This window comes from Neofelis nebulosa, chromosome 15, assembly GCF_028018385.1.
Source record: "Neofelis nebulosa isolate mNeoNeb1 chromosome 15, mNeoNeb1.pri, whole genome shotgun sequence".
Classification (NCBI taxonomy): Eukaryota; Metazoa; Chordata; class Mammalia; order Carnivora; family Felidae; genus Neofelis; species Neofelis nebulosa.
The window spans coordinates 16,336,868-16,357,838 of record NC_080796.1 but is presented as its reverse complement, the minus strand read 5'-3'; the positions used below and the strand labels follow the sequence as shown (position 1 = coordinate 16,357,838).

Below are 20,971 nucleotides of genomic sequence, written 5' to 3'. Positions count from 1 at the left end.
AACATATCCACCCCTAGTTCCCACCCCTCCCCCTTAGGCTTGAAGTTGCCCGCAGTTCACTGATGTACTGTTTGTTTCTGTCTTCAGTCTTCTTTCTCTGATTTTCATTTTTGCAGTTTCTGTTGCTATTTCTTCATGTTTACTAATCTTTTCTTCTGTAATGTCTCATCTGCTATTAATCCCACCCAGGTTTTGTTTGTTTGTTTGTTTGTTTGTTTGTTTTGGTTTTTTGGTGGGTTTTTTGTGTTTATGTGTTTTGTTTTGTTTTGTTTTTGGTATCGGATCATTTAGTTTTCATCTCTAGAATTTGATTTGAATCTTTTTTATATCGTCCACATTTCTACTTATCATGGTCTATCTTTAATGTGGAATGTAGTTATAATGTGGACTATAGTTATAACAACTCTTAAATGCTGTCTACTCATTCCATCATCTGTGTCATTTCTGGGTCTGTTTCTACTGGTTGATTTTTCTCTGTATTATGGGTTGTATTGTCTTGCACCTTTGCAAGCCTAATCATATTTGATTGCATGACAGTTGTAAATTTTTATCCTTTTGAATGCTGCATATTTTTATATTCTTAAAAATGTTCTTGTGCTTTTTCTGGGATAGAGTTATGTTATTTGGAAACAGTTCAAGTATAGTTTTTCCTCCTTTTGAGGCTTACTTTTATGCTTTGTTATTTGGAATCAGAGCAACCTTTAGGGCTAATTTTCTCCTCTGCTGATATAATACCCTTCTTAGTACTCTGCCTGACAACCCATGAATTTGGAAGTTTTTTCACTTTGGCTGATGGAAACACAAACTATTTCTAGCCCTGTGTGAATTTCAAGGATTGTTCCTTCTAATCCTTTCAGGTTGTTCTTTCCCTGGCACTGTGTAGTTTCCTCCCACACATGCACTGATCAGTATTCAGCTGGAGCTTCAAGGGAGATCCTTAACAGATTTCCAGAGCTCTTTCTTTGTGCTGGTCTCTATTTTCTGGTACTCTGCCCTGCAGACTCTAGTCACTGTGGCCTACCTAGGTACCGACTCCAGCTCCTCAACCCAGAGAGCCCACAGGGCTCTGTCTAGGTGACCCTCCTGGCTGTCTTGTGGGTACTCTCTCCAGGCAGCAACCGGGGGCAATCAGAGGGTTCACCTTGTTTGTTCCTGTTCTTTCAGGGATTACTCACCTCTGCTCCTTGATGTCCAGTGTCTGAAAACATTGCTTTATATATTTGATCAGATTTTTAGTTAAGACTGCTGGATAAATCCTTGGCCAAGATCGCTTTCTCTTATTTAAAAGTTTTATTTATTTATTTATTTATTTATTTATTTATTTATTTATTGGTTACATTTCTTTATTTTTGAGAGGCAGAGAGAGACAGAGCGCGAGTGGGGGAGGGGCAGAGAGAGAAGGAGACACAGAATCGGAAGCAGGCTCCAGGCTCCGAGCTGTCAGCACAGAGCCCGATGAGGGGCTCGAACTCACGAACCGCGAGATCATGACCTGAGCCGAAGTCGGACGCTCAACCGACTGAGCCCCCCAGGCGCCCCTGTCTTATTTAAAAATTTTAGGGGCGCCTGGGTGGCGCAGTCGGTTAAGCGGCCGACTTCAGCCAGGTCACGATCTCGCGTCTGTGAGTTCGAGCCCCGCGTCGGGCTCTGTGCTGACAGCTCGGAGCCTGGAGCCTGTTTCCAATTCTGTGTCTCCCTCTCTCTCTGCCCCTCCCCCGTTCATGCTCTGTGTCTCTCTGTCCCAAAAATAAATAAAAAACATTGAAAAAAAAATTTTATAAAAAAAAAAAAAATTTTAAACCAGTATTTAGATTTAACTGCTAAATTTTTAGATTTGTGATCAGGACAAATGTCTCTGAGGAGATGCCGTTTAAAATGAAGAAGGATGCTGAGGAATAGAGCTAGTCATGTGAAGATTCAAAAGGAGGGCATTCTAGACAGAGGGAACAGCATATGTAATGGTCTCAGACAATAAATAGTTTGGTGGGTCATCAGAATAGACAGAAGACTGGCTGATGTTGCAGCACTATGTCCACTCGGGTGGAGAAGGCGAGGTGCATGCCGAGGATGGAGTGGATCAGCAGGGATTTGGGCATGGCAGGGTCAAGGGTCTAAGTACTACTAAGTGTGTGGGCGATCACTGAAAGATCTTTCTGAAAAGTGTCATGATATGGTTTACAGCTGAAAAAGGTCAGTCTTGTTGCCATTTGGAGAATAGGTTCAAAGCAGCAAGAATGGGCATGGGGATACTAGTTTAGGAGGTCCCTCAAGAAGTCCATGTGAGAGACGATGGTGATCTAGAACAGAAAAGAGACAGGAGAAATGGAGGAGGAGGAGGATGGCTTCAAATTGCACTTTGGGGAAAAAAGAGCTAACTGACGGGTCGGATGTCGACAACGCGAGAGAAAGGGAGGAACCCTAGGGTTTTGGCTTGAGTAACCCAGTGGCAGGTCGTGTCTTTTTCTAAGACAGCAAGAATTGGGGGAGGGAGGACAGTGCTAGGGCCAAAGAGGGTTTGATGCTCCTCATAATTTCTATTACTTGTTCCTCTCCTTCTTCGATACAACTGATTTTTTAAAAACCTTACTTAAATAAAGTCCTTTGTAAATGGAACAGGTTTCCCCTCTTTCCAACCAGATTGACCTTCCTTTCCAGAAATTCTAGAAGGTGTTAGGTTTGGGTTGGGGTATTGCATGGCAGGGGGATCAAGATTTCAGTTATGGAGATGTTAATTTTGAAATGCCTCTTATTCATTCAAGTGGAGAAGTCAAGTAGGCATTTGGCTGTCTGCATCTGGGGTTCTGGGACAGAGACAAAATTTGGAAGCAATTTAGATTTAAAGATGGTATTTATATTCACGGAAATGGATTAGATCACCTAGGCTGGAAGAGAGGAAAAAAGGATTCCAGGATGGAGTCCTGAATAACACCAGCATTCCGAAGTCAGTTAGAAAAGAAAAACCCAGCAAAGGTGTACTAAAAAGGAATGTCTGAAGAAGCAAGGAGAAAACCAGGGAAACCAAGACAAAAGAGTATTTACAAGAGGAAGTGCTTCATTTATTCAAAGAATATCTATGAAAAGTCTGTACTCTTGTGGAGTACCGAGCTCAGTTTTAGGCCCAGTAACCCCTTAAACAGAACAAAGCGTATAACGAAGCAAGGAATGCAGACCATGAAGAAATAAACAATCTTGTATATAATAAGATGTCTGGACATATTATTAGACAACGAGTCCAATGAAGGAAAATAATGCAGGATAAGGGAATAGGGACTGATCGAACGTCGACAAAGGCCCTATTTGAGGAAATGGAATTTAAGCAAACAATGGAAGGAAGTGAGGAAGCAAAGAGGATTCCAAGCAGAGGGAATACCAAGTGCATAGACCCTAAGGTGGGCACGTGTCGGCTGTGTGTAAAGAACAGCAAAGCAGTCTGTGGCTGCAGTGAAGGAAGCCAGTGGGAAAATCGAGAGGGTATTAGACAGGGAGTTTGGACAGAACCATACAGGGCTTACGAGGCTACCGTAAAAACTTCAGATTTCACCTAAATCGGTGAGAAGCCACTGGGGAGTTGAATGACTTCTACTATTTTTTTGAAAATCTGAAATATGAAGCGATTGTAAGCTAAGCGAGGGTGATGAATGCACCAAGAACACACAGCATTTTGAGAAAACGCTTTTCCTAATGCTACTTTTCCCCAGATACTAGTTTAGGTTAAGGTCCTGACATTGTTCAGTGTGCATCTTCCAATTGATGCTGATAATAATAGTAATAGTAGGCGATGTTCACTGAAGGCTACTGTGTCAGACTGTCTCTTTAATTACATAATGGTTTGCCAAAGCGAAAAAGGGATTTCCAAGTTCCCCATCATCTCTAGATTTTGCCTGAATGCATAACCATACTCTGGAATAGCTCAGTCTGAATTCTAGTTGATTCCTCTGCTTGCTCAGTCAGGTCATGCAAATTCTACCTTGTGTTTCCCTGCAACGTCCCTCCCACTTGCTGTTTGCTTCCCATTTCTGCTACCCGGTAGCCTAGTTTTGATGCCTGTTCCTTTTTGGGCTCTTGCAATGAGCTCTCACATGGAAGAGGTTGTCTCTCTTCGCATCAACCCATCCTACACCCTGTGGCCAGAATAACTTGGCTGAAACACAGGTCTAATCTCGTTCTTCTGCCTAGAAATCCTTGTGTGGTCCACAGCCTGTGGAATTAAGCTCAGACCTGGGACCCTGGCTCCCCTTGGTCTGACCTCCACCTACCTTTCTAGCTCTGTTGCTGACTCTGCCCTCCGTGAAGCTGTGTTCTGGACGGCAGATTCCACTCTCCTCTCTGCCTGTTGCTTGTGTATCTGCACTACCTCCTGGTCCATTTCGGCTTTTAGAAAGTCTGCCCAGGTCACATTTTAAGACTTAGCTCAGGGGTTACCTTTCCTTGAAGAGATCTCTGACCAGCACTCCGAGTGAGTAATTGACAGCTCTCCTTTTCTTCCACCACCATACCTAATACAGGTCCTGTCACACCATCGACACCATGACACCATGTGTCTGTCTCTTCCTCACCCCAACGCACACACATGGCTGCATCTCAACTGTAAACTCTTTGACATAAGGAGCTGTGATTCATTCATCTTTAAATTCCTTTCATCTTAAATCTCTAGACAGCATAGCGTCTAGCATATAGCAACTGCTCAATAAATGTGTAGGGGCTAAATGAAGGAATCAGGGAAGAGAGAAGATGAAGAAAAGGGAAGAAGACCCTAAGAAGACCTAAAACGGTTTGTGATTAATTAGACAAAAATCCACTTTGATTATCTGCGTATAAGGCACTCACTCAGAACTGGGGTAGGAGCATGGGATTAACAATTCTAGGAGAGAGCCTCAACCCAGAACCCTGACACAAAGGTCAAGTCTGCTGTTTTTTAACACTAGCTTTTGAGAGTCCACAAATGACCCCTCTTTTGTTTGAGTTGTTTCCTTTCATGCTCAGTGTTCAGGTTCTCTTATTCTAGCTCCCTTCCCTGTCTGTCTTCTGGGGGTAAGGTCATTGGATGAGACACTTGTTCTGGCTCACTTCCCTCTCTCAGGTCCCACCTTTGACGTGTGCCAGGGGAGAAGGCCTCTGGGAGAATGCTTAGGGCTGAGAAGCAATCCTCTGGCTTAATCATCAAGACCTAGTGCCCAAGGCCCTGATAAAATATGGACAGACATGCCTTCTATCATTGTCCCCACTTTGGGCTACAGAATGCTGATCGATCGATCACTGGAATCTGCTCTGTTGATCATTTTGGGGGCTGTGACTGTTGTTCTGGCCTCCAAAGTGTGCTAACACTGAAACAAAAAGAGAAACAAAAGCCAAACCCAGAGAAAGGGCGCATGAAAGAGAAAGCAAGCTTACTTCATCTTCGGCTCTGTAACTCGCAAAGAAATTATGGTTGAACTATCAGTCAGTAAAGGCTCCCAGCGCTTCAGTTGCTCATAATTAACTTGATTAACTGCTCAGGATTGAGACAGAATGAGAGCAGGTGTGCATTTGGGGGCTTTGTATCTGGCTAAAGATGCAGGCCTGACAAAACACCTGTCACTCCTTCTTTGCGCCTCTATCCTTCCTCCAGGGATGTCCCAGAAACGGAGTACATTGTGGCACAGTTGTATCTTTTGTCCAGCAACTTTTTCTACGCTGCAGAAATGTTAGAGGATATAGAAAGTTATGCAGAAGATACAAATGAATGACAATCCTACCCAGAGATAACCATGGTCAGTATTTTGTTGTTTCCATTGGCTCTTCTAAATGCATTTCCTACATTTGAGACCCTGCTGTAATACAATTTCATGTTCTGCTCTGCTCTTTTTTTCTGTACATTGTCCTTGGATGGACCTCTGTGGGAAATTGTTATTGGAAAGCTAACTCAGGTGGAGGCCGCCCACTGTTGGTGAGGTTTGGCCTCAGGATGAGGCAGGCAGACACCATCTAAAAAAAAAAAAAAAAAAAAAAAAATATATATATATATATATATATATATATATATATATATATATATATATATATATAGGGGCGCCTGGGTGGCGCAGTCGGTTAAGCGTCCGACTTCAGCCAGGTCACGATCTCGCGGTCCGTGAGTTCAAGCCCCGCGTCAGGCTCCGGGCTGATGGCTCGGAGCCTGGAGCTTGTTTCCGATTCTGTGTCTCCCCCTCTCTCTGCCCCTCCCCCGTTCATGCTCTGTCTCTCTCTGTCCCAAAAATAAATAAAAAATGTTGAAAAAAAAATTAAAAAAATATATATATTTTTTAGTATTTATTTTTGAGAGACAGAGAGACAGAGTGCAAGTGGCGGGGGGCAGAGAGAAAGGGAGACACAGAATCTGAAGCAGGCTCCCGGCTCTGGGCTGTCAGCACGGAGCCCAACAGGTGTCTCGCACCCATGAACTGTGAGATCATGACCTGAGCTGAAGTGGGGGGCTTAACCGACTGAGCCAACCAGGCACCCCCGGCAGACACCATCTAATTCAGCACCCTACACCCCTGAAGTTTGCCTTGAAGCCGGAGACAGCAGGCTCTTGGGTTAAATCTGCCTCAAGTACATAGAATTTTCAGCACATTTTCCCAATCTTTTACTTATTATATACTTACCACTGTTCTTGGCAGTACAGCTTTTTAAATTTGTTGGCATCATGCACCCTACATTTGCATTTCCTTTCTTTATAGCATTTTCTTAATGAAACAATTTATTCCTCAATATGAAAGTGCTTCCAGATTGAAAACGTTTCTACTTTCCAGTATAGGGTGCCTAGAATCTCCCCCCCCCCTTTTTTTTTCGGTTCCTTGCTTCAATTTATATTTTTTATTTTTATTTTTATTTATTTATTTTTTTTTTTAATTTTTTTTTTTTTCAACGTTTTTTATTTATTTTTGGGACAGAGAGAGACATAGCATGAACGGGGGAGGGGCAGAGAGAGAGGGAGACACAGAACCGGAAACAGGCTCCAGGCTCCGAGCCATCAGCCCAGAGCCTGACGCGGGGCTCGAACTCACAGACCGCGAGATCGTGACCTGGCTGAAGTCGGACGCTTAACCGACTGCGCCACCCAGGCGCCCCAATTTATATTTTTTAAAACTTATAATTCATTGAACGTTGGTTTGAAGACACGGAGATGGGGAAGAAAACAAACCTAAAAGGTAGCACCAGGGAAGGAGAGCTGAACACAACTCAGATAAGAAACATGGTATCTATTTTAAAGTCACACCTCATAGATTCTTCCTGGAAGTCAAGATCAGAGAGGAGAAGTGAAGTGTGATGTTATCTGTGTGCTTTAAAAAGACCTATGTTAAGCAGGATTCGTGTGCATGCATGCTTCCCCATGTGCCTGCAATGAAATCATGTTTTAAAGTGGATTCAGCTGCATTATATTTATAACCACGGGGTTGCTACCAGCTACCAGCATGTCTCCTTGTGGTGGTTCACTTCTCTTCGTGTCCTAATTCGGTTCTAAAGTGTGCAGCTTTAGCGGACTAGCGGTCTGCTAGTCCACTTAATGCTGGCTGTGGCTTCCTTCAAGTCCGGCTCGGGTCCCACACAGGTTTATGTTCTGACGTGTTTGTCTCTGGTTGCAGCAGTAAGTTTGAAGTATAGGGGATTCAGACCCTGCCATGACGGTGAAAAATTAATCTGCACTGTCCTATCTGTCCTATCCTGTCTTATCTGGCCAGAGAAATGGACAGCTGGAGCTGAACCAGATCTGAATCTGAGGTTCATTTGCAAACATCAACTCAACAGCTACTCAGGGAAGCGAAAAAGTAATTAGGTAGTACTTCTTAAACCTTAGAGTGCGTCAGAAGCACCTGAAGAAGGCAGTTTAAAATGCAGATTTTCAGATTCCACCCAGAGTTTCTGATCTTAGTTTTTATCAGAGCCAGAGCCAGAGGATCTGCATTTTAAGCAAACACTTTAAAATTTTTTTAAAAATTTTTAATATTTATTTATTTGAGAGAGAGAGAGAGAGCGCGAGCTGGGAAGGGACAGAGAGAGGGAGACACAGAATCCAAAGCAAGCTCCAGGCTCTGAGCTGTCAGCACAGAGCCCTTCGTGGGGCTCGAACTCACGAGCTGCGAGATCATGACCAGAGCCTAAGTGGGGCGCTCAACCGACTAAGCCACCCAGGTACCCCTTAGGCAAACACTTCAATGTGATTCTTTTTTTTTTTTTTTTTTTAATTTTTTTTTTCAACGTTTTTTTATTTATTTTTGGGACAGAGAGAGACAGAGCATGAACGGGGGAGGGGCAGAGAGAGAGGGAGACACAGAGTCGGAAACAGGCTCCAGGCTCCGAGCCATCGGCCCAGAGCCCGACGCGGGGCTCAAACTCACGGACCGCGAGATCGTGACCTGGCTGAAGTCGGACGCTTAACCGACTGCGCCACCCAGGCGCCCCTTCAATGTGATTCTGATGCTGAAAATTCAAAAACCACACTTGGCAGAGCACCAGAGTTCTGAGGTTATGCCCCTCTCCCACCAACAATATGGTAAAATCATAGACTCCTTCGGCCTTCTTTCCACTGGCCATCCCTTAGGCTGCCGGTTTTGAATCATTGGGTGTTCCCTCAACGTTTCTCTTAACCCTCCATCAGGTTGCTAATAACCTGGGAGGGACGCACATTGTTTAACCCCTCCTTAGAGATGGCTGGGAGCCCCACCCATTCAGGCAGATGCGGGCTCCACCAACTGTTACTGTAGCTGGAAGGTAGAAGTGTAGACTGCTACACACAGAACAAATTCCCAGGATGGTGGACGAGGCCCCTGTGTTCTATGACTTGCTCTGGTGCAAGCTCTCCCCCGAGTCCCCTGGAATCTTGTTGATTTGAGCACACACTCGAAGCTCGCTTCGTCAGTGGGCATTCACTTTCCACTTCCTGTGCACATGCAGGTTCTCTTTGCTTAGTCCGACTCTTAAAAGTGGTCCAAGTTGTGCATAAACTTCTATTGTTCTGTACGCTTAGATACTAAACACTGTGCAAACTCTTCTGTGCACTGTGTGCACCTGCCCGTGCACACACACAGTCACACCCGCATACAGTAAATGGCAGAGCATACTACAAACGCATGATCACATCAGCTCAGGTGTCCTCCCTAAGCCACTATAGCCCTGGAGACGGGTCTTGGCATCCAGGTGTCTGGAGTTAGTGGTCTACATGGTGAGCTCCCCTCGTCACTCTTTAGATGTTATCTATTGTTCTGGAAGACTCCAAAGAAATCATTAACTCCTTGACCTTTACAAGGAGGTCTAGATGCCCCTTTTATGGTGCAAAGGGCATACGCTGGGAGTCAAAAGACCTCAGTTCAAATCCTCCCTCTGTCATTTACTAGTTACTTAATCTTAGAAAAGTTAATTCAATTCTTCGGGCCGGAGCTTCCTTATTACGATTAAATGAGAAAGCTTGTAAGCTACCTAGGACTGTGCTTAAAACCTGCTAGGGAATGTTAGGTGCCTGCTTTATTCTTATTTTCTATTTTTCTTTTCTTTTTTTCTTTGTGAAAGGAAATAGTCCTCCAAATTTCTCTCACGCAGCATGTTAAAGTCAGAGTTCTTGGGGCGCCTGGGTGGCTCAGTCGGTTAAGCGTCCGACTTCAGCTCAGGTCATGATCTCACGGTCCGTGAGTTCAAGCCCCGCGTCAGGCTCTGTGCTGACAGCTCGGAGCCTGGAGCATGCTTCAGATTCTGTGTCTCCCTCTCTCTCTGACCCTCCCCCATTCATGCTCTGTCTCTCTCTGTCTCAAAAATAAATAAACATTAAAAAAAAATAAAAAAATAAAATAAAGTCAGAGTTCTTGATTGCAGGTATCAGAAATAATCTCTGGCCAAAATACACAAGGAGGGAATTTATGACAGGATATTGGGGGGACTCACAGACATGCCAGGAAGGCTGAAAAGCCAGGTGCAGAGAAAATGGGCCGGAACCCAGAGAGGTCTGTACAAGCAAGACCACAGCCAAACTCACACCTCAGAGCAGTCGGAACACGGGGTGCCCCTGCCCGCTCAGGGGGGGAACCTGATGCTCTGCTGTCTTTGCTTCTTTTATCCCATGCTCCGGAATCAGAAAGCTCTGAGTGAGAGGGTCCCTGGCTATGCTTGGAGCCTAGGCCTACACCCCAGCTGGAGTGGTTGGGGAGGTGGCTCTGTATTTTCTGGCTTCCACGGTTGGAGTTTTTAAAAAATAATGATGTAGGCCCGGTCTGAGGACCCAGAGGGGGTCCCACAGCACCAGCTAAGAGGGTCCTTGGCTTTGCACAGGATAGAAAGCAAATGGGGGCTGAGAGGAAGTGAGAACAGAACGTATTGGAGACATAGAAAGAGTAGATACAGAGTGTCTGGGAGACTCGGAAAGGAAAAGGAGGATGAGTCTTAATCTTTGCTTGCGGGTCTGGTGTACATGTCCTTTCATGCATCCAGGAACCAGTCAAAAATACGGACCAGTGCTCAGGTGGCCTCCATTAGTCACTGCGCCCAGGAGACAGGGGTCTTGGCATCCAGGTGTCTGGAGTTACGGGTCTACCTGACAACCTCCCCCAGTCACTCCTTAGATGTTATCTATTGTTCTGGAAGACGCCAAAGAAATCATTAACTCCTTGACCTTTACAAGGAGCATATACATGATCTGAGCTATAAAGCATGTGTGTGGTGGGGGTGATGCAGGCAGTAGTAGGAATAAAAATAGGAAAAGGAGCAGACCCGGTCCTTCCTGGGTCCCTTCAGTTTCCCCATCTCAATAAGAAGGGAACTCAGATCTCAGGCAGTCATAAAAGATCGGTGTCCAGAGTCTTTTCTCACCATTTCTAATGTTCACATCTCACCCGTTTCACATAGAAATTCATTCTTAAGTGTGTAATCTTTCTCTCCAGGAACTCCCCTCAAGCTTAGAACCACTCTGTTTCAGAGGCAATTTTATACCTGCCTTGTCTCCTTTCCTCTGCCCAGAATTCCCTACCCTGCCCCCTTTCCACTACCAATCTCTGAACAGTTCAAATCTTGCCCATTCTGCAAATGCCAGTGGAGATGTGACCCCTTCTTTCTTGCGGTGCCCCTCCAGCCCCCTAAATTGTTCCTTCCATTATGTTCTTAGGACACTTTGCCCAGGTCTCCATTATCACCTTTGCTTTGTTTTACTATCACTATGTCTTAGGCGTTTAATGGCCTGACCTTCTTCCCTCTCCTGGACCCAACGTGAAGCTCTTTAACTGCGGGAAGTCGGTCTTATTTATCTTGTAGCCTCGGTTCTAACTACACAGTAGAGGCTTAATACATTTTTGTTAAGCAAAGCAGAAGTTTCTTCTCCCTTGTCTCTCAACACATACGTTCAGACACTTTTCCTATGCACATGCGACAGACCCATTTAAAAAGTGGAAATCAAGGCGCCTCGGTGGCGCCTCTGACTTTGGCTCAGGTCAGGCTCTTAGAGCTCACGAGTTGGAGGTCCACATCGGGCTCTGAGCTGACAGCTGAGAGCCCAGAGCCTGCTTCCGATTCTGTGTCTTTCTCTCCCCCTCCCCCACTAGTGCTGTTTCTCTCTCTCTCTCTCTCTCTCTCTCTCACAAACATTTTTTAAAAAAAGAAATAATCCATGTAAATGCACTCAGCAAACTGTACCGTTTGGACAAATGCATTTGATCTTAGCCAAAAGGCCGGGAAGCGACTAAGCGTTGGACACATGTAAGCGGTTACAATGGTTTATTTCTCTCCAGTTTTCCCTATTTTCTGTTAAAGAGCTCTATGCCCTTGGTATGCCTCACAACGTTTTCACAGGAGAAAAGTTGCGGCGTAGGTCTGTCTCCCTGCTACCTTTCCCGATGCTGGAGAATCTCTGGTTTCCTTGAACGGCCTCCTGGAAGCAGACGGAGGGACGGGATGCAGCAGAAGCAGACACCCTTGCCCAGAGAACTTGCTAGGAGGAGTCCCGGGACAAGTTATGCCAAGTCCCCGCAGGTCCCCCCTCCCGCGTCCGTCCCTCCCCCGGTGCAGGCTGGCCACAGACACCTGCGTCTCCTGACTCCCCCTCCCAGAACCCCCGCTCCGTTGGGGCTCGGGTTCCCGGACGTGGGCCTCCCTGGGAGGAGCAGCGCCCGCGGCCCCCGGCTCTTCCCAGCACCCTCTCCCCCAGCGTACTTTGTGACTCGGCGCGACCTCGGGGCCGGCACGTGACCCAGAAACTTCGGAAGCCCCGGGGCGGCGGGCGGCGGGGCGGAGGCGGCGGCGGCGGCGGCCGAGCTCCCCCGCGCGGCCGGCTCTGCGGCGGGGAGGCGCTCGCCCCGCGCCGCGCTCGCTGCCTGGGCGTGCGGGAGCGCCGCCGGGAGCCGCGCCGAGCCGAGCCGGGGAGCCCGCGGCAGCGCGCGTTCGGCAGGCGGCGCGGCGGGCCGGGCGGGCGGGCGGCGGCGCCCAGGGACGCCGGGGGCCCGCTCACGCGCGCGGCCGCAGCCCCGCCGCTGCCGCTGCCGCTGCCGCTGCCGCCTGGTCACCCCGAGCCTTGCGCTGCTGCCCTTCCCCACTTTGCCCGCTCCTTCATCTGAATGGGAAGTTGGGGAACATGGACGGGGTCGTGCTGGCGTGGATCGCTGTCTTCTGGCTAACAGGTAGGAGTCGTTTTCTCCCCAGGCGAATAACTTTATGTTATATTCCCTCGGTGCTCCGGTTCCCACCCCGCCCCACCCCCATTCCCCCCCTGGCTGGGCTTAAAGCTGCTTAGCAGGCCGGCGGTAAGTGGGGGAGGGGGCTGTGTGTGTGTGTGTGTGTGTGTGTGTGTGTGTTAGAATGATGGAGGAGGCGGGGAGAATCCCGATTACAAGTGAGACGGATCGAGATGCAGGTGTTTGACTCATTAGGATTTTTTTTTTTTCTTGTGCATTTCCTTTTCCACACAACGGTTCTCTCTTGGTCTTATGCCGAGTTTGTAATGCTGTGGGTCCTGGGAAGAGCCTGGCTAGGGAGAAAGAAAGCTCAGAGGAGACCGATTAATTAACAGAACTGGTCTTGTGGAGGTGAGGGGTAGAGGAGTCTCTCTTGAATTCCTTCCCTAGAGAAGCCGGGAGAGCCAGCGGTGTTCTCTCTGTGGCTCCGGGGGTGCAGTGGGGCGCATGAGGAAGGAGATGGGGACGGAGGCTTGATTGGTTGTGGAGTTTAGGGCCTTTCTCTGTCTGTCTCTGTCTCTGTCTCTCTCTCTCTCTCTCTCTCTCTCTCGCTTGGTACAATTTGGGGAGTGGTCTCACAGTGGAGAAGAGCGAGCCTTCTTCCCCCCAATAAACAGGCCCCAATAAAGATGAATTGCAGAGATATTCAGAGGGTAGAGCTTCTCCTCAGCATTAAAGTCACTTCCTCTAGATGGGTCCTCTGTGTTTCCCCCTGCCTTTTAGGGAACTTTCTCCCCACCCCCCTGGGATCTGGAGAGGCTCAGGTTCCTAGCACGTTGTCTCACAAGAAGATCCTGCAAGGTTAAGGGGCCGGTGGCTAGCCCTGAGAGATTCACAAAGTCGCCTTGCTTGGGTGGGGGTGGGGATGGGTAGGAAGGTTCAGGTAGTTTGGAAGCGGTTGAGACCAAGATTCCAAGCAAGGTGGAGATGGACTGATGGAGGAAAGGAACAAGAGATCAGAAAGGTTGTGAGGACTGGATGCGGGCAGTGAAGGGCAGGGGAGAAAACAGAAAATAGCACCAAAAAAAAAAAAAAAAAAGAAGTTCTGTTCCCTTTGGGGGCACCACTCAGATTTGGAAAACTCAAGCCAATAGGGTAAGGGGAACAAGTTTAAAATATCCAAGTTAAATCATTGGAAGAGAATAAAATATATTTAAGAAGAAAAGCAAAAACTCCTTTTCCCTTTGCTGTAGAGTAAGATTACTGATTGCCTCAATTTTTTTTTTCCCCCTGTTCCAAACGAAGGGCCCCTAACACTGGCTCTGCCCCCTGCTGGCTTTCCGTTTGGGGGAGCAGGGCACGCCAGCAGAGTTAGCCTCGTCTCTTGGCTGTTCTGAGTTCATCCCTCCCACATTATTCAAATATGAATCATCTCTGATTTCAGGGTTTGGCTGAGCCATGTCTCCCCGCTCCCCTGGCCTCCAGTGCCTTCCACCTCCACCCTCACTGATTCTGAATGTCCTTAATTTGCCTCTACTTCTGTGTTATACTGGAAGGAACTTGGGCCTGGAGCCTGTATCACCACCTCCCCAAGGTCAGCTAGGTATCCTGGGGGGGGGGTGCTCTGAGTCAGAGATGCTCTTGCAGATACCCAGGGATGTGCCCGAGAAAAGCACGCTAGGGATTGGCAGGGAGTGGGAGCAGAAGGCGAGCATATATCCAGGCCTTGCTAGATGGCCGACAGCTTTTTATGAGATGGAGTCATATCACTGGAAGGGGTCACAGGCCGTGTAGTTCAGCCCTCTCAGTTTACAGGAATGGAGGTCCAGAGAGGTGACAGGCACACAGCAAATCTGTGATGCAGCAGGGACTAGAACCCAGTTCTCCAAGCCTCAGGCCAGTCCTATTTGCACTCTCCTAAGCTGCTGCCTCTCTGGTGTTTCTGTTTGTTCGGTTGGTGGTGGTGGTTGTTGTAGGATGTTTTGTTTTGTGCTTCTTTTGAGGGGAGTCGCTGCTTTGTCCGTGCCTTCTTTGCTCTGTACCTGGGGAGGCCGCCACCTGCCAGGAGGCAGGCAACAGGTTAGTTGTTAGGGCCATCTCAGCTGTCAGATGGCTGGGCGGCTGTGCTCTGCACGGGAGGCTGGCTCTGGAGATCCCGTGGACCCCGCAGGCGTCCCCGGATCCCAGCTTCTGCTTCCCCGTCTTCCCATCGGGCTGTCAGTTGTGCCTCTGGACCGGCTGCCTCTCAGCCTCAGCAAAGCAGAGGAGCTAAGGATGGCGGCTGGGGAGGGGGGAAGCCAAGGATGAGACGGGGATTCAGACTCCTCGTTCACAGAGAAGCCGGGAGAGGAAAGGTGAGAAATCTCAGTCCGGCCCAATCAATGAATTTTCTCTTAAGGGGGTGGTACAAAGGGAGGGAGAGAGGAAAGGACAGATTAAAAATGAGTCAGAGAGCATAGGGAAAAACACATTCATTCTCCTCTCCCTCCCTTTGTCCTCCCCCACTTTCTCTTCCCTCCCTCCCTCCCTCCTCCCCTGTTTCTTTTAATGCAGGCTGAGCAATTTCTAATCAACACTTTAGTTTTTTTCCCCTCAGTCTCTAGCAGCTCCTTCCTTGTCTTTCATTGCTGAAATTCTGCTGTATATTTAGCCTCATGATTTCTTATTGTCATTGTGATGCTGCTTCCTGTAATAGATGGTTGTTGTTGTTTTGAACCAAACGCAATGCTTATCAGCTGTTATTCTAGCAACAGGTGCCATCTAGCAGTAGGACCTGAAGGAGGGTTCACTCGGTCTTTGTTCCTGAATGTGGATGGTGGCGTTTTCCTCCTTTCCTGGCAGCAGAAGCTGTGAGAAACGCTGGCGCCGTGTCCACTCCGCGAACACACTCCCATGCGGGGAGCGGGCGACGACGGGTTTTCCTGGAGGCTTCTGCGCCTCCCTGTGATGAAGATTGCTCGCTCTATTAGCATTTCTTTTGGTTGCCTTCTGGCTTTACTCGTTCATTCATTCATTCACTCCTCCATCCATCCATCCATTCATTCATTCCTTCAGCCATCCTCCAGGCACGGTTTCCTGTGCTTTGTAAGGGTTCCAATAGGTGCTGAGGATGAAGAGAGAAAAGACACAGTCCTTGTCCTCAAAGAGTAGTCAGTCTGGTCGGTGACTCAAGCGAGCTTTCCAGTGATTTTGATGTCGAAGCAGAAGGTCCCCTGGTGAGAACCGTGGCCACACGGGCGCGAGGGGAGCGTGGCAGAGGCACACCCAAGCCGCACCCGAAGTGGATCCGACGGCGGAGGCCTGGAATGAACTCCCAGAAGAGGTGCTGGCCGCGGGGAGACACGTGTTCCCGCATGTCAGTCAGCTGCGGAGTTCCGGCCGCGCGCAGGCGCCCGTGCCGGGGTTACGAAAATGAATGAGACACAGCCCTGCCTCCCAGCACCCGCCGGCGGGTGGCCGGACACGGGTTATGGAGTAGCCTGTGCCAAAGCAGTAATGGAACTCCGCACCCAGTGCGGTGGGGGTGCTTCCAGGCGGCTCCCAGCCCAGCCTGGAGGGGGCCGGAGGCATCCAGGAGCCGTTGTTACCTGGTGTGGTTGGCGTTCAGGCAGATACCCGGTGCCTTTTTTAGGAGAGGCTTGGATACGGAGAGTTAAAGCGGGGATTAGCCCTGGAGAAGGAAGAGTGGCTTGCGGAGACTGCTGACCCCTCGCTTCCATGATCTCCTTTCCTGTCCTGCACTCCTTTCGGTTTCTCTCCCTCCTCTCTTCTCCTTTCTCCTGGGGAAGAGACCTTGCTCTTACTGGAGCATCTTCTTTCAAACTCCTTATCACAGCTCTCCCCATTCCCCTCCATCACCCCCCGCCAGAGGCTGCCCTCTGGACCAGAACAGGGCGGCTTGTTTGGGTATCACGCCCTTTAGATTTTACACTCACGTGACTCTGTGGGTTGGCTGGTTTTTGCAGACTTGGAATTGTTAGTACTCGTAGTCTTAGTGCAAGTACTTGGTGCTCAGTACAGTGTTCGTAGTTTCGGTACCAGGGCTCGGTTGGTGGATGGAACCTTGACCTGGAAGTTAAGGATTGGGTTCCAGTCCTGCCTGCTCCACAGATTGACTATGTAAACCGTGGGATCTGCGTCTCATAACCTGGTGAATGAGACGACTTCTGAGGTCACTTTCAGCTATAAGATCCTATGATGTAGAATCTTTTCTCCATGTAACTTTGATGAGTTGGAAGTCACAACTGAAGAGTGACAGGTCCAGTCTTCCTTTTGTAATTCACCCAGGGAAGAGCCACCAGCGAGCTCCAGTTTCTGCAGCCTTTCCCTGATCACGAACGATTGGAATGAAAGACACCAGCCGGGGAGGGAGAGCTCTTGCTAGGATTTTCAGAGAAACGGATGGGGTAGCACCCAGTGCTTGGTGGATAGGAGAGGGTCCACTCTGAACTATTAAATGTGGTCAGATTGAGAACTGGCAAAGCAAGCCAAGCACTGTGGACCAGGTGGGATGAATCCTCCTAGAGCCAGTATGGCCCTAGAATGTCCCTTCTAGTCTCAACTTTCTGTTCCAGGACCCACTCACCCCCTCACTTCTTTCGACATTTTAGCTTTAATGCCTCCTTTTCTCCAATCAAGAATATAAAGAGAGACATAATGTGATGGTTGTTCTTGTTTGTTTACATGCTATCATGCTTTTCGGTATGTTAAATGGCTTTCATATACATTATGCCTTTCGATCATTCTAAGTAAGAATGGCTGATATTACCTGCCTCTACTTAAGAAGACAAAGACTCAGAGAGAATAAGTGACTTGTCCAAGTCCGTGGTATCTTATTGATCCAAAAAATGAGAAACAGTGACACTGACTTGATACGACTTGGTTGTTTCAAGTGCCTGAATCCAAGTGAAACATTCTTTTCTGCTTACAGTGGGTCGGAGTAGAACTCTTGATTTAAGTGAACATACGTGGGGTCTGTTACGGGGCACTGGGTAGTGAGGCTCAGAGTTCATGGAACTCAAGGAAATATGGCAGGGACTAGTGATAAAGAAAGCATTTAGCTTTTCCACTTCAATTCTAAGATCTAAAGTAAGTGAGAAGTGCTCCAGTGAGGCCCAGAGAGCAGAGGATGTGACCCAGGGACAGCAGATAACTGCTGGCATATCAGAGCCCATCCGGGACTAGGGGCTGGGGCTCTGCACCCGGGAGCCACCCAGGATGTAGCTGGGGCGTGTGCACACTTGAAATTTTGGCCTTCAAGATAGTTTTTGGCTCTCTGAAAGTGAAAGAAGGCATTTTGGGTGACTAGTGTTCTTTATGGGCCAAGAAACAAAGAAGAAGTCAGAAGAACATGCTGTTTCCTGTTCTCCTGCAGTGTCTGCCCCGCATCAGGAGTAGAACCCTCATTCAGCTGGGATCCTGCATCGTCACTCCTCCATGCCCTCGGCTCATCAGGAGGCAGACCCAGAGGCAGTGCAGGGAGAGGGATTAGATTCAAACTGACCTGGATTTGAATACCAGCTTAATATTTTACCTGATTTTCTTTGGCTTGAAAGTGGGAAATTAACTTACGTTATAGGGCTGTTGTGATGATTAAAATGGAATTATGTAAAACTCCCAGCACAATGCGTGGTACACAGTAGGTCCTCAATTACGAATTATGAACCCCAAGTAGGCATATCAGCCAGCATTTTGATACAGCAGGGAGCAACCTCCAAATCTCAGTAGCTCGTACGAGCAGACATCTGCCCCTGCTCATATTACATGGGAGCTGAAGTCAGCTACGAATTGGCTAGAATTGGTGGACTTGGCTCAGTTCCAAATGTCTTCTTGTTCCAAGACCCGGGATGAAGAAGCAGCCACTAGCTGGGCCTGCCGTTGTCATGGTGGAGGGCTCAAGAGGGTAGGGGGAGGGCCTAGAGTGACCAGAGCCAAAGCATGCATCTGCCCTTTAAGTTTCTGCTTGGACGTGTCTCATGGCCTTACGTGTCTTACGTACTTATGTTCCATTGGCCAATGCGAGTCCTTGGAAAAGCCCATGGTTTTTGAAGTGTTACCCTGCCTACAGGGAACAATGCAAGAGTCCAGAGGGAAAACGAATTGGGAATAATAAATAAGACGATCTATTAACTGGGTTAAATCATTCAGCAAATGTGTCGAGTACCTACTATGTAGCAGAGTCTTTAAAAGGCTGCAGGAGAGAGTTTGTCATTTCATGGCAGGGACCACTGAATAGGAAATTCTTAGGCAATGCGATGTCATCCTCTCGGGTACTGTGACTGCAGTAAGAGCAAGAGGAGACTCCTAGAAGAAGTGATAGCCGAGCAAGTTTGGAGGGATAAGGAAGAATTACTAGGGGAAAAGTGGGATGGGAGAAGGGGAACTTGCAGAGGGAACAGCCATGTGCAAAAAAGACAAGAAGCAGGGAGGACCTGATGCTGAACATTACAAATATTCCAGTGTGGTCGGGGAATTTGGTGCTGCAGGAGGGATGAAGGAGAACGGCCCCCTCTGAAATGGGGCCAGTTGTCCCTTCTACTCCTGAAGTGGCCGGAAGGGGTCGTTAAAAGGGTCAGAGCAAGGGAGTGCCCCAAACAGACGTACATTTTAGAAATACCATTTGGACCTCAGTGCGGAGAGTGGGTTAGTCACAGAGTCACAGAGTGGGTTAGTCACACAGTGACTAGACATGGAGGAGTGGCGGTGGCGTGGTTGGATGTGCAGGGTGAAGGGGCAGGAGTGTCAAAGATGGCCTTCGGGTTTGTGGCTTGGGGTCGCTGGGGATGCCGTTTGTGGGCCTGAACTAATACAGGAGGAGAAACATGTCAGGGAGGGAGATAAAGTTTCACTATTTTGCGTTTCATTAAAGTAGAGTCTAAGCTGCCCTAACAAAGGGACTCTAAAATATAATAACTCACACCGAATAATTCCTTTCTCTCCCCTGTAATAATCCAGGCCCAGTGGGGGTGAATTTGCCATTCCGCACATGTAGCTGCCAAGACCGCTCCAGTGACAGGCATTCTCAGCCAGTTGGAGCAAGGAAAGCAGAGGGCCAGGCAGGCAGCTTGTCTTTAGAAAGGTAACCCAGAAGTTGCACATTTCACTTCTCCTCATCTACCTTCATCCTGAACGTATGGCCACATTAGCTACAGAGAAGCCAGGAAGCATAGTATTTGGCTGGCTTGGCTGGCTAGATTAAGCCCTGAGAAATTCCATTACTGACAGAGGGGGACCCTTAGTGTCTCCCTCTATAGAGTGACAAGGTGGAGGTGCTTGTGTAACATCCACCCGGAGAATGAGGTTGTGTCGTTGGGTCTGGAGCTCAGGTGAGAGTCTAGACATGGAAATACAGATAACGAGGTGGTATATAGGTGGTTCAGAACTTCCTTATAGGAGTTTTCTCTGTCCAAATGGCCGGCCCATCTCAGAAATCTGACCCACCCAAATGAACCAGGACACTTTCCAAAGTACCTCTGCCTTGCAGGCTAGGGACTGACCTCTTTTAGTGCAGCTTTGGTCCTGTTGGAACAGGAGGTAGGCCAGCTAGACATTACCCAGGAGCTCATTTCAGATCTCTGGAAGACAAGGCAAATCAGACAGAAAAGAGATATGCTTCTGGCTCTCATCTGCACAGTGGCGGCCGAGAATGGGAAAGCGTGGCTCAGTTGGACACAGAGAACGTATGCTTAATGAATGGCAAGTTCTGTGTGCACAAGTACAGCGTTATTGGCAGCAGATAATAAGCAGGCCATGAGCAAAGCCTACTTGAGCCAGGGCAGCACTGGCATTCACCATAACCCCGTGGAAGACGGGGAGCTATTGCTGCCTTTGAGGACTACCAGGGAGAAAACACACAAGAATGCTGTCACATTTTTAAAGTATCCAAATGGCACATCTGGTCACCCTAACACTGAAGTGGATCAAGCAATCAGGTGTCATGAGAGAGAGCAAACAAGAGAAACTGATCCTGGCCAGTTGAGGCAGGAAAGGAGTTAGAAGGAAGCTGATTAACTTGCAGAACCCGTGGGAAAGCTGCATAATTGGGCTTAGATATTAGGCAAATACCAAGGGAATGTCTGCTATTCTTTGTAAAGCCTTTTTATTTTATTTTTTAACCCAAGTACATCAGGAAGATGATGGATTGTTCCAATTTTTTTAGGGGAAAAAAAGACCCAAGCTGACTTGTCTTTTCCTTTAAACCTTGAGCCTGCAGGGCAGCATTTCTCCAAATACTTTGCTCCCATCCTGACAATGCCACTGAGGGATGGACAAGCTTTATTTCCTCTTCTGGACTATGGACCAAACCTAGAGGAGATGCGTGGATACTTTGTACTCATCTCCTACACCTAGGAAACCCGCCCGTGGCA

At 48.1% G+C, this 20,971-nt stretch overlaps 1 protein-coding gene across 6 annotated transcripts in view; it reads left to right on the top strand.

Moving 5' to 3' along the window:
* The first annotated feature begins 12,478 nt into the window (after window positions 1–12,478).
* ILDR2 (immunoglobulin like domain containing receptor 2) overlaps window positions 12,479–20,971 on the top strand; it is a 63,572-nt gene continuing 55,079 nt past the window's right edge. For 3 of the 6 annotated variants that reach the window (XM_058702411.1, XM_058702409.1, XM_058702410.1), the window contains exon 1: window positions 12,479–12,611. In XM_058702411.1, the coding sequence (XP_058558394.1) occupies window positions 12,566–12,611 (46 nt within the window). In that variant the 5' untranslated portion in view covers window positions 12,479–12,565. Of the gene's footprint in view, window positions 12,612–14,661; window positions 14,685–14,832; window positions 14,960–19,576; window positions 19,684–20,971 lie in introns of those variants that run through there. The other 3 variants (XM_058702408.1, XM_058702406.1, XM_058702407.1) reach the window with 3 other exon arrangements.